General features: G+C 45.8%; 1 protein-coding gene across 3 annotated transcripts in view; it reads left to right on the plus strand.

Annotated features, from left to right (window-relative positions):
* The window catches only part of TMCO3 (transmembrane and coiled-coil domains 3), a 49,863-nt gene that overhangs the window by 16,347 nt on the left and 16,208 nt on the right, over positions 1-17,308 (plus strand). For 2 of the 3 annotated variants that reach the window (XM_049647275.1, XM_049647273.1), the window contains exons 7-9: positions 218-310; positions 4,824-5,010; positions 11,532-11,652. In XM_049647275.1, the coding sequence (XP_049503232.1) occupies positions 218-310; positions 4,824-5,010; positions 11,532-11,652 (401 nt within the window). The remainder of the gene's footprint in view (positions 1-217; positions 311-4,823; positions 5,011-11,531; positions 11,653-17,308) is intronic. The other variant, XM_049647274.1, reaches the window with a different exon arrangement.

A 17,308-nucleotide genomic window follows, 5' to 3' on the forward strand; every position in this document is an offset into this window, starting at 1 on the left:
CAGCTAATCAAGAAAAAGGAAAAAAAAAACATAATCAGGAAGTTCAAGCTATGTCAGGGATAGAGGACATTCAGAGAACTAGTTTTAAAAAAAATACTGTGTTTTTTTTTTTTTTTTAGGATAGTTCCACTGAATATGTTAGTACAAGATTGTTCCTTGAAGTATGCTTCATTTGTTAGATACATTAAATTGTGTGGTTTTAAAATTTTGTTCCCAGTCTGTTGTGCAGGTGGAGACCTTAGGAGAGGTTGGCGTGTTCTTTACTCTGTTTCTTGTTGGCCTAGAGTTCTCTCCAGAAAGGCTGAGAAAGGTAAGGGCCTCACCAAGCTGTGTTATCGCCCCCAATTTAAACATCATATGGTTTTGATTTATTTACTTTGTGTTTGTTCATGATTGGACTATCAAGTTAAGTATTTTAGAACAGAATATTCTTTTTATTTTTGGAATATAAATTCTAAAAGATAAAAAATACTAGAAAATGCAAATTCAATGAATGAGTAAAATTAGCTTTCATGTAGCTAATTCCAGAAAAGTTCTGAGAAATGATATGTTTGAAATTTAACATGTGGGGGTCCCTCCAAAAAGTCCAAAACCGTTAGAGGCTGAACTATCTCAGGGATTGAATGTTTGTGTAAAATGAAAATATGTAAAAGACTTGTAGCAGTTAGGACCACGTGTATGAAGAAGTGTGAAACTAAGGGAAGCAACAGTTGCCTTCTAAATTTGTTTGCTTCTAGAACTATTACTTGGAATACTGGAGTATTGCAGAAATGAAAATAGCTGGAGTAAGTTGGAAGTGAGTTAATTAAAAGCTGTGTTTTTGGACGGACACCTCACAAAAGGGGATAGTTGGTCACAAAGCCAGCGGGAGGGCGGGGACAGCAGTGCTGGTGGACCCCAGGCCACGCCGGCAGGTGGCTCTGGAGTCAGTGTGAGGGCTGGTCGGACAGCAGAGCGGCCTCGCACAACAACTGACGACCCTTCTCTTGGTGGAGCTGCCCTGGGTCTCCGTCCCTAGGAAAGAATGAAGTACAAGGTTTTTCATTAACCCTCGAATAGTCTTCAGCTTCTTGTAGCATTTTTATGAAAGCGGAGGGGCAGCCTGGGTGTCTGACGGTTACACTGTCACAGCTCTTGAAAGGTATCATGCAGCCATAAAAGACGTGACAAGATCCGAGATAGCAAAGAGAAGTACATTGAGGCGCTGGCCTTAGTTCACCTTGTTACTCTTTGACCTCTCTTTTCTTCTCTTTTTTTCTGTTGGAAGCTCTGTTTGTCCACCTCCCAGTTACCATCACTTCCTTTAAACACTTCTCCAGATGCGCCTCCTCACCAAGCGTTCTGAGTCCCTTTAGTGTTTTCTCAGGCACTTTTGTGTCTTTTTATGTGCTTCTGGCCTGACCTCCATGTGTTAAGTTCCAGACCCAGAGTTTAAAGGACCCTGCTCTCCTCCGCGAGCTGCGCTCGGGGCTGTGCCATGCCGGCAGCATGGCCAGGACCTGCAGCCGTGTGAGGAGCCGGGGACCTGTGGACGGGAAGGTCATCGTCCGCAGCTGTCCCCGCTCCTTGCTCCTCGCAGGCTCCTCTGGGCTTCCACGTGTGTTTAGTTGAGCGAGGCTGGCAGCCGACAGTGGTGGTTGCCTGTGGCTTGGGACAGAGAGGGGCAGAGTTCGGGTTCTGCATTGACTGGCCTTGCGGTCTCAGCAGAGTATCTCACGCCTTGGACGTTGGGGTCCTCGTCTACATGGCCGGGTTTGTTCTGGCCTAAACTGCTGTAATTTATATTTTTCACCACTCTAGCATTCACCGTTCAATGAGAACTTCATCCAGAGTCATGTGAACAGAGTTTTAACCTGTATGAAACTGCACGCCGTTGCTGGTGTGGTGCTGACTTGTAGGGCTTTGGGGTTTTATGCTGACGGGGGCTTACATTTGTGCCTGGCAATGCAGCCTTAGGAGGGCTTGGCAAGGAGGCGGTGTGTGCGTGTCAGGGAGAAAGTGTGCTGTGGTCTGAGAAGTGGAAGGAACCTTCCTGGGGACCCAGCACCTGTTTAGTGACTTTGGGGTGAGCTGGGGCCCCTCTGACATGAATCCCTCACTCGTCAGCTCCCTGTGACAGGCTTGCAGTAGGACAGCAGCCTCGCCCTTTTTAGGCCCCTGGGCTCAGACTGCAGATTTAACCATGCCTAATAAACTACGCTAGCAAGTGACAAATTTGTGTTTCTCCAGCATAAATAGCGAGCAGGGCGTCAGAGCAGCCTGAAGTGACCGGTGCCATCGTGGACTTCCGTGTGCCCCTCGTGACGGAAAGTCATTCAGTGGGTTTTGAAATAATAATTGCTGGAAGGCCCTCTTGGATCCTCTGGGAAATCCCCAAAAGTCTGAGTGGAAACGGTTCAGAACACCAAGGTCTAGGAACTACTTAATTGTTGGCGCTGAGAATAGCCACAGTCATTTCTTCTGATGGCGCGTCCTGTTGGGTGTGTGCACCCCTGCCTCGCTGTGCTCTAGCTCCCCCTATGCTGCCAGCTCAGCTTTCATGTGCTAGCTCCCTGTTTCTGTCTCTCTGCCTGGGAGTTGTGTTTTCTCCTCTTTTTCTCCTTTTTTCTTTTTAACATTTGCTTTTTTGAGAGAGAACTCGAGTGAGAAGGGGAGGGAAGGGAGAAAGAGAATCCCAAGCAGGCTCCACACTGTCAGCAGGGAGCCTAACTCGGGGCTCAATCCCGTGAACCATGAGCTGAGATCAAGAGTCAGAGAAACTCAACTGACTGAGCCGCCCAGGCACCCCCTCTTCCCCTTTTCTCCTTATTTGTTCCCTCAGTAAACCCTTGCTCCAGACGCTGGTGGCTACTGACTATGAGGTGGTATACACAGCCCTGTGGCCCTCCCTTGTGGGACTACGGGTCTGGGATTTCAGAGGGATGTGTAGGGCTGTGGACAGAAGTCCTGGGACAAGAGCTGAGGAAAATGGAGTTTGGGAGGGGATGTGGCTGTGGTGCAGATGCATGGGGACCAGGCCGCTGTGAATTCCAACACGGGGAGTTGCCTGGGACCCTGCTGAGCAGCAGGATCTGATATGTGTGGCCGGAGAGCCCGTGTTTCTGGGAGCCCCGGGTGGTCCAGATGCCCCATGTGGAGCAAAGATCTGTGGGCACTGCCCGCATTTCCCACCCTCGTTTGCTGCACACTGTGCTTCTTGGGCTAATAGATCCCAGCCCTCCTGACCAAGGTTTGGTAGCGACCTCAGAAATCTTTAGTCTGGCCTTTGAAAGTCTACAGATGTAGAAGGCAGAGTAGAGAGACGGTTACTTCCCCAAGGTGCTCAACCAATAATGGGGTCAGTCCTGAGCTCCGGGGTCCCTTGTGGGCAGAAAAACCCCTAATGCTGCTTATAGGAGTGGCTACCCTAAAACCTGGGAACCTTAAAATTCAGCATGCTGGCCTCACCAGGAGCTGTGCCTAGGTCTGCAGGTGCACCCTGGCCCTCCCACTGCTCCTGGCTATGACACAGGAAGAGGGGGAGCCATTGGAAGGCCATTAAACCATAACAGCCATCGCCACTCCCAGGTGCCAGAAGCAGGGATCAGGGAATCTGAACCTTGGAGAAGCAGCCTTGGGGGCTAATCTCTCTCTGGAAGGCGAGCACAGAGCCTGGGTTGGCCAGAGACACATGGCAGAGGACAGAGTGGCTCTGTGTGGAAGGCTGAGTCTTCAGTTCGTTTGCCTCTGTCAGCGTCCCACCATTTGACTCGGAACTTGGTGGTGTCGGGAGGATCTTGTAACTCGTTCCTGAAGTTGGAAGCTTCTGTTATGGACAAGCAGGCTGGCAGCTGGTTATGGCTGTGGGCGGCCGGGGTGTGTGTGTGCCCATTTGGCCACAGTAGGAAGTCAGTGCCCAGCCTTAGGAAGAGCCTCCCGGCTGCCCTGATTCCTGAAGACAGTGTTGTGATTTTGAAAGAGGTGTTCCTTTTTATCAGGAAGCAGAGCAGGGGAGGAAAAAGATCACATCCTTCAGAGCACCCGAAGACACAGATGAGGCTTGCCAGCCAGTGGGGCCCACAGTGTTTGCCTCTGAGCTTCTGTGCCAAGCCCTGCACCCCTTGCCCCCCTCTGGGCCCCCCTGCGCTCTTGCCAGAGGGCCTGGCTGCGCAAGTTGGTTTTGTCCAAGAGGGTGTAGGGTGAGAAGAAAATGAATAAGTGCTTTCCAGTAGGATAGGATGAGTTTCGGTTAATTTCTTTTGTCACTATGTACCATTCATGTTTGTATAAACGTCAGGTAGTTTTTAGTATCCCATCTGTTCAACTCAGTTAAAAACCTTGGAGCGTTAAAATCAACCCTGATTTCTTCCACATTTTCCATTATGTCTAACCCAGCACTGAGAGCTCACTGAGGTGCCTCATCAGTATTTGATTATTGAGCCATGCTGCCTGGGTCTGTGTCCTGACACTGACTTCCATGTGACCGTGGACAAGTTAGTGGGCTTTGTGTTTTCATCTAGAAAAGGTAGAGGTCGTGCTGTCTACCTTTGAGATGTGTTCTGAGAATTAGATTATATGTGCACAGACATGTATTACATGGAGAGGCATGCGTGTTTAGTCCCAGTAACAATACTTATCACTCAGTAAGCTGACGGAAGTGTTACTGTTTTTACTGTGTTCACATTACGACTTTGGGTGTTGTGCTGACGTGTTTACCGCAGAGCTACTTCCTGAACAATTTAGGCCCGTGACCAGGCAGTATATGTGTATGCGCTCTGCATGGAGCCGGTCAAGAGATGACCGTCGTCACTAAAACCTGTGTAAACAAATGTGTTCTCTTCAAGGTCTGGAAGATAGCCTTACAAGGACCGTGTTACATGACACTATTAATGATCGCATTTGGCCTGTTATGGGGACACCTTTTACAGATCAGACCCACTCAGAGCGTCTTTATTTCTACGTGCCTGTCCTTATCAAGCACACCCTTAGTGTCCAGATTCCTCGTGGGCAGTGCCCGGGGTGAAAAAGAAGGTAGGTGGTAACATGTTCTAAGTATTTGTTGAAGTATTAGGTATTCAACTGGCTTGAATTCACTCCGAAGGCCTCTTAGAAAAAATTGCAACTCTCTCTCCCTCCCTGGGCTTTCCTAACAGTCACGGGCCCTCGTGCTGTGTTCACTCAGAAACTGACACCCTCATCAGTTCAATTGTTCCACATTTCCACTTGATTAAGAAAACAGCTTTTACATGCTCATTAATTTAGGATAGTTGGAGGACCACATTTAAATAAAGAAGAAAATCCACGTTGGAAAGTGCACTGTGGAATTGGTGGTTTAAGGGACGAACACCGCACCAACCTGAAATCACCAGTTGTCCTCACGGGAGATGACATGGCGTGTGTTGCCTGTGGTGCCGCGAACGGGTGTGTGTTATGTGCAGCCTGAAGTAGAGTGACAGGTGCACTCTGTTCACTGCTTTAACTCTGACTGTGGTTGGAAACTTACAGACTTTTGGTACCTTTTTTCTATAAACTACGTGATGGGTACTTTGGTGGTTGGGAGTATTTTCACCTCTTTGGGCCTAGTTTCATGTCTGTACTGGCAACACCAGCCTCTGATCGTTACTGGACCTAGCGAAGCCAGCCTGGGTCAGCGGCTTAGGGACGAACGTCCTGGGCTGACTCACACTGGCAGCTTCCAGCTTCGACAGTACTGCTGGTTTATATCCTGTGAACTTGTTGTAGTGATTTTCACTGTCTTGCTCTTGTTTTGTGAAAGTCAGTAAAAAACGGTGAAAACGTCGTAGCAACTTTGCACTGGTATTTGTCCTGCACCAAACACACCACAATGAGAGAAAAATAGGAAAAAGGAAAGCAGAGTGGTGTGGCTGGCTTCTCTGATAAAGCTGACCTTCCTGTACTTGGGGCTGGTCCTGGGGCTGCAGGCTCCCGGCATTGGTGGTGGCCACATGCAGCCCACCCACTGACTGACTGTGGGCCAACGCGCCACGGAAGCAGCCTCCTCGCTTGGAACTGTACTAACTAGTGGTCTCGTCTGTGGGGTCCCAGTGTCCCTGTGGCCTGGTGCTTAGGACCACCCTTCACAAAGCCCTAGTGACAGAAGGAAGTGAGGGGGCACCGGCAGTGGTGTAGGATGATGAAAACAACTGCTTCTGTAAGGACCTGCACACTGGAGTCCAGCGTGTGTGAGGAGTGAGGATGTCAGTGGCTGGGAGAGTTCTGTAACAACCCCAACTGTCAGGATGTGAATTCTCCTTGCTTATGGAAAAGTCTAATAACCACAGTGAAATAAGCATGCTTGAAGCACTCAACATAAGTGAAGAATTCATGCCTATTGGATTAGGCACAAGGATAGGACACAGTACACACAGAAAACATGGGAAAGAATGCCAAGAAACAAAGGGAATAGTTAAGAGGCTCAGCATATATACAGCAGAAGTCCTGGAAGAATAGAGTGCAGAACATAGCTGCTGACTTTCAGACTTGGAGGAAAATGTGAGCCCTTAGCCTGAACGTTCCACCCCAAAACCGAGCAGGAAAAAGGACAAGAATAAATGTACCCTCGGCACATCCCGGTACAACAGCAGAGCTTCAGGGACGAAGGGGAAGGCTTGACAGCTGTCAGAGAACACAGGTGATCCGTACGCCTCCACCACACTGGGGGCAGGCGGGGCCTGTGGAGCCGCGTCTCTGGCGTGCACACCCAGCAGAGCTGCCAAGAGCAGGCACAGGTGAAGGCGTCGTCAGACACACGTAGGCTTGGCAGCGTGGCTGCCCATCTGGAACACGGGAGGACCAAGCACCACAGGTTTAATTAACCTTGTACACAAAGTGCCTCATGTATCTTGTGCATGGACTGCTGGAAAAGGAGGGCTTTTTCCACTTTGTAGAGGCCAGGAGGTGCCAAGATGGTGGAGCAGCATGGAAGCTTTGTGCGTTTCTCATCCCTGAAGTGCAGCCAGAGCAACACCAGACCATCTTGCACGCCTAGAAAATCGATCTCAGGATTATCTCAACAATTGGCACAGCTTGAACCACAGAACTTGGCAGGTATGCAGTGCAGAGAGGTGAACTAGGGGGAGGGGGGAAACCGTTGGGGGGTAGGAAGCTGTTTTTGCTTGTGGAGAGAGAACAGAGACAGCGGGCGTAGGTGGGAGAGAGTACAGGAAAAGCACTTTGTAGAAGGCCAGCTGAGAACTTGGGCCTAAGAAGGTAGGAGTGTCTACAGGGTTGCCAGTGGGGAGGCAATGCTCATGTTGAGAGACTTGGGCTTTGTAGAAACTGATAATCACAGATGTGCTAAAGTGTGGCACCTGAAGGACCGTTAGAAAATGTACTTTGGGAGAAAAAGGCTTTGACTTATAACGGCCATGACAAATAACGTGGGAATAAATCTTTGAAGAGATATGTGTGACCTTGGAGGACAAAAGTACAAATGTTATCGAAGAGAGAGCCTGTGTTCGTGATGAAGAGACTCAATACATAAAGATGCGGTTTCTCCTGAGTCTATAAACTCCCAACTATCCCAGTAAAAAATCTGGCAGGGTTTTTCATGAAATTTGGCAAACTGCTCCTGAAGTTTATTTTAAGAACAAAGGCCAAGAATAGCCAGTGTCAGTTTGAAGTGAGGTGCTTCCACATCAGACGGCAGGCCCTGTGGTCCTGTCCCTGTGCTTGGGTGGTGCGGTGTGTCTGGGCCAGATGGGGCAGGAGACGATGGACAGGCGGACACGAGCAGGGCGCGTGTGGCTGGGGGTGGGTGGGAGTTAGTCCTTGAGTCCTCCCTTGAGCCGCACACAGAAACCAGCCCCACGCAGATTGAACAGCTCAGTGTGTTGGGCAGAACTTCAGAGACTGCTAGAGAGAAATATGGGTGACCTCAGGGCAGAGAGGATTTCTGGAAGTGAGATGCAGAATCCAAAGGAAAAAGTGTTGATAAACCCGAACACGTGGAACTTTAACTTTTACTTAAAAGGTATCTTTAGAAGTTGCAAACTAGAAGACATGTGCTATGTATATAAAATGTGCAAGAAGTAGTACTTAGAATGCATCAAGAGTTTTAAGAAGAATCAAAACAGAAGGAAACCCCGCTGGAAAATAGAGCTTCTTCCCAATGGAGAACTTATGGAAGAGGAGGCGTGCACGCTACGTGAACATGGAGAAATGCCGGCCTCACTAGCGAATCGGGACATGCAGGTGCAGACCTGTCCTCCCATGAGCCAGCCAGGTGTCTCGCCGGACCTGCCCCATGTCGGCATGAGAGCAAGCGCTCACGGGTGCTCAGTGGGAGCGTGAGCTGGTTTGGTCACTTTGGGGAACGGTTCCACAAACAGAAATGTCCGTTTCTAGAGACATGTCCTAGAAAACTTCAAATGTGAAAGAATACTCAAAATACTTATTTTTGATAGCAAAAAATTTTAAGTAATCTGGGCATTTAGTAATCCAACGGATAATTAAATTATGATGTGTCCATATACTGCAATACTGCAGAGGTAAAAATGAATTAATCTTACACTATGGAGGGAGAAATAGAAGATACAGAGGACATCTGGTCCGATATAATTTACATAAACTTTGAAACTGTGCAAAGCTGTGTCCTCACAAACTTGCACACTGAGAGCATTTGGAAGTGCCTGAGGATGACACCCCTGCCCCTCTTCATATGTGGGTTTATTGTTGCCCCAATTCTCCTTTTCTGTTCCTCAGGGTTCCGGCCAGTACATTGGATAGTGGGGCCCAGACCCTCAAAGGGGTCAGTAAATAGCTCCAGCCTTCCATGGCCATGCTCAGAACCCATAGAGCCATGAAGGGTACAGGCGGCTGGAGGTCACCGTAGCAACTTGATTATGATGAAAGATGACAGTGGAAGATGTGGCAGTGGTGGCCTTCAGTACCTATCCCCCATGCAGCATGGACCCACAGAAGCCTCCTCTAGAAAACACAGGCCTGCAAGAGACTGCCATGCTGTGATCTCCCATCCCCTTGCCCAGGTGGAGACTCTCATCTGTAGAGTAGGGTGGGCAGGGTGGGGCACGGGGCCAGGGCGGAGGTCATGAGTGGTGAGGGGGAGTCTCTCCTGGTGAGAACACAAGCAAGGGAAGGGGGTGTGTCCAGCAAATGTGCTAGAATGTTCAGTATAGCATGCTTGTAGTAATGGAAAGATTGAAAACCTAAGTGCCCATCATCAGGGAACGGGTAAATTGCTGTATTCTACAGCAGTTTTAAAAAGAGATCTTTGTGCATCAACACAGATAATTTTCAGACATAATGGTAAGCAAAAACGAAAGCAAGTTGCAGAAATATGGATTAAGTTATAAAAAGTTTATAATTACAAAATAACAAACTCAGTGTTGTTCCCGGATACATAGCTGTTATTTTGTTAAAAGCAGAAAACCACTCAAGAGAATAAAAAACATGGAACCTAAGGCAGTGATTGGGGGTGTGGCGGGGGGTCCAGCCACAGGTGGCAGGCTCATGGTACCTGCATTGTCCAGTATCTTCCTTCCCAAAAATCTGAAGTCAGGGTCTCAAAGGTTTAAGATTTAGCAAAACACAATAGTGGGTATGTGGGTATTTGTTATATTTTTTATTTTCCATACGTTTAAGGTATTTAATAAAACAGATGAAAAACAAAAAATTTTAAATGCTTATAGTAGTGGTAAGCACAAAGATTAAACTTAGTGTAAAATGCAGATGAAAAATATTAAAAGTTCTATCTTTAATTTTTAACAGTTCAGTCTAATTCTTAAATTTTTTTAATGTTCATTTATTTTTGAGAGAGAGAGAGAACGAGTGGGGGAGGGGCAGAGAGAGAGGGAGAGAATCCCAAGCAGGCTCCCGGCTGTCAGCATAAAGCCTGACGTGGGGCTGGAACCCACGAGCCGTGAAGTCACGACCTGAGCCACAGTCGGCTGCTTAACTGACTGAGCCACCCAGGCTCCCCAGGCAAAGTAATTCTTTCGCCTCTGTGTTCACTGTACTGTTTCCTTTTACATCAGTTGCTGTGGTTAGTCTTTCCCCTCCAGCCTCAGTGAGCTGCTGCTCTGCACTTGCTCCCTGAGTGCTCCCTGTAGACTGGGCCATGCTGGGGGCGCCCCCCTCTGTTCATGCTGCCCGCCATCTGCTGGTAGATAGTTGATGCCCGCCCAGTTAAGACCGCTGTAATCTGGTAAAAGGCAAAGAGCAGGATTTTAAAAACATTTACAAAATGCTGGCAGTGTATCAGTAAATGCTTTTTTGAAAAAGTAAGGTGTGACTGGAATTATGCGTCTCCTCTAAGTCCCGAAGAGGCACCATCACGGGCTCAGGGCTCAAGTGTGTTCACCTCGAGTGAGGACTTGGGGAGGAAGACCACGGTGTGACTGCAAACACAGGACCTGGCACGCTTCCTGGGATCAGGACAGGAGAGTCACAGTCAGGAACCCATGGAGGGGTTTGTTGAAAATGATGGGTTTTTGAAGTGTCCCACTCACCCATTATTAGTGTGGGGAATTCTTCTTCACTTTTAAGTTGTAAAGCTTTAGCCGCAGCAACCTCATGGCGCTATCCACTTAGAATGTTTTGAAATTCTAAGCCAAAAACAAATAAATAAATCAAATTCTAAAGCTTGGATACTTTATTCACCAAAAATTTAACTTTGAATGGTAAGTAAAACAAGCTTCCTAGAAGGAGTACCTAAACTTCTAACAATTGTGATTTTTGCTGGTGATGAAAGATTTTAATTTTATTTGATTAGCTTATTCTTTTTCTTTTCTGTAAGGTTACTCTTATCAGATTAGCCTTTAAATATCTGTTACTGTCAGTTGCTTTTTTTTTTTTTTTTTTTTTTTAAGAAAACAAAAATAGCTTATTTTATGGGGGAACATGACAGTTAAAAGTTTGGTCCAAAGCCAGAACTGTTGGTTGGAAATGGAGACACCGAACACCTGTGTGACGCGTGGAGTTTGGGAAAATGGTACCCGTTTCCGGTCGCCTTTGTGGATGAGCCACATGGTCCCTTCGGGCAGCCCTGGCTGCTGCCTTCTGTCCTGTCCACCTGATGAGCCTCTCTGCATTTGTGTCGGTGACAGACGCTCACTGTGGCCATGATGGCAGGCTGGAGGGAAGGCGACCTGTCAGCCGGGTCAGCCAGCAGGTGCGACCAGAAGGGGGGTAGGGTTAGGTCTCCTGAAGCGCTTAGGGAAGAGAGAAAGACTGGCGTGAAGGCTGTTTCCTGTATTCTGGGGACACACAGTGACATTGACCTGCTTATCCAGGCTCACCATACTCTTGTGCCCCGTGCCATCTTTCCAGGATGGCTTTTTTTCTTTAAGTGTGTTAGTAACAAGTGCTGGAAATATCCTGGAAGTTTTCTTTACAAAAAGTTTTTCATGTTGAAGATGTTTCAGTGTTTGCCCTCAAAGAGATTCTAAAGTCTGTATTCTCTTTAAGTGGCAGAATTTGAATTATTTCGGAAATGTGCCTGATGACCGTATTTTGACGTGGGACACTTTAAATTACTGTAAACGTGTGCCATTGACACATTCTTCCTCAAGCAGGTGACGTTGACTACAGCGCGGTGCTGCTTGGGATGCTCGTAGTGCAGGACGTGCAGCTGGGCCTGTTCATAGCCGGCCTGCCCACCCTCATCCAGGCCGGGACCGGCGCCTACTCGAGGTAACCATGCTTCCAGCTTCCCGCCGTCCGCTGATGAAAATGCAGTGTAATACTGTCTCCCAAAGAGATGCTTAGAGCTTGTCCGGTATAGGCAGAGAGCATGGTCTCTGGGGTCACGCCGCCTGGGTTCAGGCTCCAGCTCTGTCAACCTCGGGCAAGTTCCTTAACCTCACTCTGCCTCGGTGTTGTCATCTAGAAAGTGGGGATGGTGTTACTCCCTAACAGGTTAGTTAGGATTAAATGGGCTAAAATCTAAAAGTGCTCAGAATGGTGCCTGGAACATACTGTGTGTGAGTGTGTGTGAGGTCGTGCGAGATTGAGTGTCTGACCATGTGCGTGATTGTGCGCGTGCATGCCATCATCATGGGGACCATTGTTGTGAGTGTCTCCGTTACCATTTCCTCTTTTCCTTATCTCAATGAAACAATCCCCCAAACCCAAACTGCACTTGCTACGTTCGTGTGGAGGGAAGTCAAACTGAAAAGTGGAAAAATAAGTTCGCCCAGAAAGTCCTAGGTTATGCTGTACACACTGTTACCAGAACGCCAGCCCGAAAATAAATCACTTGGAAAATGTAAGGAGCCCCACAAAATTTAAAGGTAAATTGCATGCGAGTTAGGACTGTAAGCTTGAGTTTATTTTAATAAGCAAATAGGCAATATGTTGTGCTTTAAGTATTTCCAGACGCTGCATTTGCTTCACGTCTCACAGTGATGATGCTGTAGCTTACAAATTAGTAGACTTTTTTGAAATTTCTTTGGGAACCACTTTGAAATTCTGAGATCTGTCGCTTATTTCTTCTTTCTCTATATGCCTTTTATCTGTTGTTCTTGCCTTGTTGCACTGGCTAGAATTTCCAGTACTTTGATGAGTGAGATTATATGTGTAGATGTTCCTGCCTTCTTCCTCATCTGAAACAGAAAGCATCCATTCTTTCACCGTCAAATGCAGTGTTAACTGTTGGGTTTTTATTACTTTTAGGAAGTTACCTTCTAATCTCAGTTTGCTGAGAGTTTTTATTGTGAGTACACATTGGGTTTTGTCAACTGCTTTTTCTGCATCTGTTGGTATGATTGTGTGGTTTTTCTTCTTTAGCTGTTTGACGTGGCAGATTACGTTGATTGATTTTTGGAAGTCAAGCCAGCCTTACATAGGTAGAATGAATCCTACTTGGTTGCGGTATATAATTCTTTTTATACATTGTTGCCTCCAATTAGCTAATGTTTTGTTGAGGAGTTTTGGGTCTGAGTTCATGAGACAGAATGGTCTCATGTAGCTTTCTTTTATGGTATTCTCGATTTCTGGTTTTGGTGTTAGGGTAATACTAGGTTCATAACACGATTTGGGAAGTGTTTCTCCTTTTTCTTTTTCTGGAAAACATTGCATCAAACTGCCATTAATTCTTCCTAAAATATTTGGTAGAATTCTCCAGTGAAACTATCTGGGCCTTGAGATTTCTTTGGGGGGATTTTTGCTAAGTTACAAATTCAGTTTGCTTAATGGTTATGAGGCTATTCAAATTATCTACAAATTATCTGCATATTGTTGAGTTGTGGTAGCTTGGTTTTTCAAAGAATGGGTCCATCCCATTTCACATGTGGAGGTTACATGTGCAGACTTGCTTATAGTATATCCCATCATCTTTTGATGTCTGTAGGGTCTGCAGTAATGTTTCCTGTGTTGCTCCTGATGTTGGTAACTTGTGCTTTCTCTCTCTCTGTCAATCTTTCTAGGGGGTTGGCAGTTATTTTAATTTCTTCAAAGACCAGCTTTTGTTTCATTGGCTTTTTTCTTTTTTTTATAATGTATAACAAATTTAATGTTTGTTTATATTTGAGAGAGAGAGAGAACAAGCAGGGCAGGGGCAGGGAGAGAGACACACAGAATCTGAAACAGGCTCCAGGCTCTGAGCTGTCAGCACAGAGCCCGATGCGGGGCTCCAACTCGCAGACTGCGAGATCATGACCCAAGTCGAAGTCAGATGCTCAACCGATTGAGCCGCCCGGACGCCCCGTCTTTGTTTTTCTGTTTTTAATTTCTTTGGTTTCTATCCTTCTGGCTTTTTCTCCTGTTTGTTTTGGCTGTTATTTTTCTAGGTTCTTGTGCTGTGAATATAGCTTATTGAGTTGAAACCTTTCTTCTTTTCTAGTGTGTTTAGTGCCACACGTTTCCCTTGCAGCACTGTCTTAGCTGCATCTTGTTTCTTTTGGTATGTTGTATTTTTATCTTCATTTAGTTCAGTTAATTTAAAACATTTCCTTTGAAGCTTCCTCTTTGATCTATGGATCGTTTAGAAGTCTGTTGCTCAGTTTCCAAGTGTTTGTAGAGATTTACCTGTTGTCTTTCTGTCATTGATTTCTGGTTTGATTCCACTCTGGTCACAGAACAAGCACACTTTGTTTTTGTCTTTTGTTTTTAATTTTAATTTTTATTTATTTTTGGGAGAGAGAGAGATCGGGAGGGGCAGAGAGAGAGAATCTCAAGCAGGCTCCACACTGTCAGCGCAGAGCCTGATGTGGGGCTCAAACTCACAAACCGTGAGATCATGACCTGAGCTGAAGATGCTTAACTGACTGAGCCACCCAGAACAAACACATTTTGTATGATTTTAGTTCTATTAAGTTTGTTGAGGTTTGTCTTGTGGCCTCAGGTACGGTCTGTGGTAAGTGCTCCAAAGGCCCTTATTCTGATGTCGAGTGGAGTATTTTATGTCAGACCCTGTTTGTTCATGGCATTGTTCAGTTTTCCTGTGTTCATGCTGGAGAAGGTGGTTATTGACGTCCCTAATTATAATTGCTAATTTGCCTATTTCTCCTTCTAGCTCTGTCAGCTCTTGATTTATATATTTTGGTGCTCTCTTATGTGGTGCATACACATTTAGGAAAATTTTGTTTTCCTGGTGGATTGACCTGGTTATCATTACGTAATAGCTCTTTTGTTTCTAGTAATTTTCCTTATTCTGGAATTTACTTTATCTGCTGTTAATATAGTCTTTCATACTTGTTTTTTATTAATGTCTAAAATGGTCTGTCTTTTCCATATTTTAATACTTTCAGTCTGCTTATTCCATTGTATTTGAAATGAGTTTCTCAATAAATAAGGTATTGTTGGATTGTTGGATGATTTTTTTAATGTTTATTTTGAGAGTGAGTGCACATGAGTGTGGGATGGGGGGGTGGCAGAGAGTGAGAGACAGAGAATCCCAAACAGGCTCCATGGGGTCAACATAGAGCCCGATGTGGGGCTCAATCCCACAAACTAGGAGATCATGACTTGAGCCGAAATCAAGAGTCAGATACTCAACTGACTGAGCCACCCAGGCACCCTGGATGCTGTTTTTTTAATCCATTCAGCTGATATATGTTAATTAGCGTTGAGACCATTTACATTTAAGGTAAATGTTGATATGTCAGGACCTAAGTCTCTCATTTTGTTATTTTCTCTGTTTCTTGTTTCTCTATTACATTTTTCTTACCCCCTGATGGGTCACTTGCATAATTTTGAGGACCCGGTGTAGTTATCTCAGCAGCTACTCCAGGCTCTGCAGTGCATGTGGTGCTGAGGTTAGCTCCCGGCTGTCAGTGCTTGACTGCTTGTGACACGTAGGAGCCTTACTTCCCTTTAGTTCCCTTGCCTCTCCCTTCTTTTTAAGTATAATTGTTGTATGTTCTCTATTTATCTGAGCACCAGATCAGTGTGTTTATTAACTTTGCTTCTGATCACATAGGATTTTTTTAACTCATCAGGGTTACCTATTTTATTTTTATCCATTCCGTTGTTCTTACTTGCTTTCTCAAGTTCAAGATTTCTTCTCTTATAATTTCCTTTCTGCGGGGGACTTTCTTTGCTCATTCTTTTTTAATTTTTTTTTAATGTTTATTTATTTTTGAGAGAGACAGAGACAGAGTGTGAGCAGGGCAGGGGCAGAGAGAAAGGAAGGCAGAATCCGGAGCAGGCTCCAGGCTCTGAGCTGTCAGCACAGAGCCCGACGCGGGGCTTGAACCCACAAACCACGAGATCACGCCCTGAGCCAAAGTTGGACGCTTAATCAGCTGAGCCACCCAGGTGCCCCTACTCATTCTTGCATAGTTAGTCTGCTGCCGGTGACAAATTCTCATCATTTTTCTTCCTCCAAGAAAACGTTATCTTTCCTCCTTCCTGGAGGATATTCTCTAGGATATGGATTGTACGGGTGACAGTCCTTCTCTTCCAGCACTTGAAGGATGCACTGCTTCTCTCTGGCCTCTCACGGCTTCAATGAGAAATTGGCTGCCATTTCTCTAAACACAAGTTACGGAAAATTACTTATATGAGTGGTTTCTCTTTGTCTGCTCTTAAGATTTGTTCTTTGTTTCTAGTTTTCAGAAACTGAGCTCCGGTGTGTCTTGGTGTCTTCATCGGTTCAGGCTGCTGTAACAACATCACAGACCAGGGCTTAAGCAACAGACTTTTATCTTTCGGTCTGAGATCAGGTGGTGGCAGGTTCGGTTCTTGACGAAAACTCACTTTCAGACAGCCGTCTTCTTGCCATGTCCTCACGTGGCAGGGGGAGCACAGCACAGAGGGTCTCTGGTCTCTTCTGACGATGAGGGCACTGACCCCACCACAGGGCCCCACCTTGGTGACCTCCCGGAGGCCCCTCCTCCTAACACCATCATGTTGGGGCTTCATATAGGGATTTGGGGGACACAAACGTTCAGTCCATGACAGTCTTTGGGCATATCCTGTTGGGAGTTGGCTCGACTTCTTGGGTCTGTAGGTTTATGTCTTCTGCCTACTTTAGGATTTTCAGCCATTGTTTCCTCAAATAGTGTTTCAGTCCCACGTGCTCCCTCCTGCTTGGACTCAAGGGATACAAACATTTGTTCTTTTGTTATTATCCCACGGGCCTCTGAGACTCCTTCTTCCTCTTCTTCTTCCTCTCCTTTTTTTTTTTTCTATTTTCTGTTTGTCAGACCAGGTAAATTGTGTTCATCCGTCCTCAAGTTCATGGATTCTCTCCTCTGTCTTCACTTTATTTAGCCCATCCAGCAAGATTTTTATTTTTGTTATTACAGTTGACCGTTGAACAATGCTGCTCTGAACTACGTGGGTCCACGGATATGTGGAGTTTTTTCAGGACAGTGCTATAAATGTGTAAGAATACAGTATATAATTTATGTAACCTACACAGCATGTGCTAATCGACTGTTTATGTCATCAGTCAGTCTTCTTGGGAAATCGAAAGTCATATGCAGATCTTTACTGTGCAGGCAGCTGGTGCCCCAGACCCCGTGTTGTTCAAAGGTCAACTGTACATCGTTGTAGAATTTCCATTTGGTATGCCTTTTTATGACTTCTATTTCTTTGCTGAAATTTTCTGGTTTTTCATTTCTTTAAAAAGAGTTTTTAATTGCTGTTGAATCACGTTTTTGATAGCGGCTTAAAATCTTTGTCAGATAATTCTAATAATGATTCACCTTGACGTTGGAGTCTGTTGGTTTTGTATTTTTTAATATTTACCTTTTGCCAGAAGTTATATTAAGTTTCAGTAATCCAAAAATGATTAAGATATCTTCTCTTCTATCCGATAGCTCAGCCTGTTGGAAAATAGAGACAGCTTTTTAACTGGGATGCCCAGAGGGTTAGGCCCCGGAGCTCCCTCCAGTTCTGCCGC

Source organism: Panthera uncia (assembly GCF_023721935.1).
Source record: "Panthera uncia isolate 11264 chromosome A1 unlocalized genomic scaffold, Puncia_PCG_1.0 HiC_scaffold_16, whole genome shotgun sequence".
Lineage (NCBI taxonomy): Eukaryota > Metazoa > Chordata > Mammalia > Carnivora > Felidae > Panthera > Panthera uncia.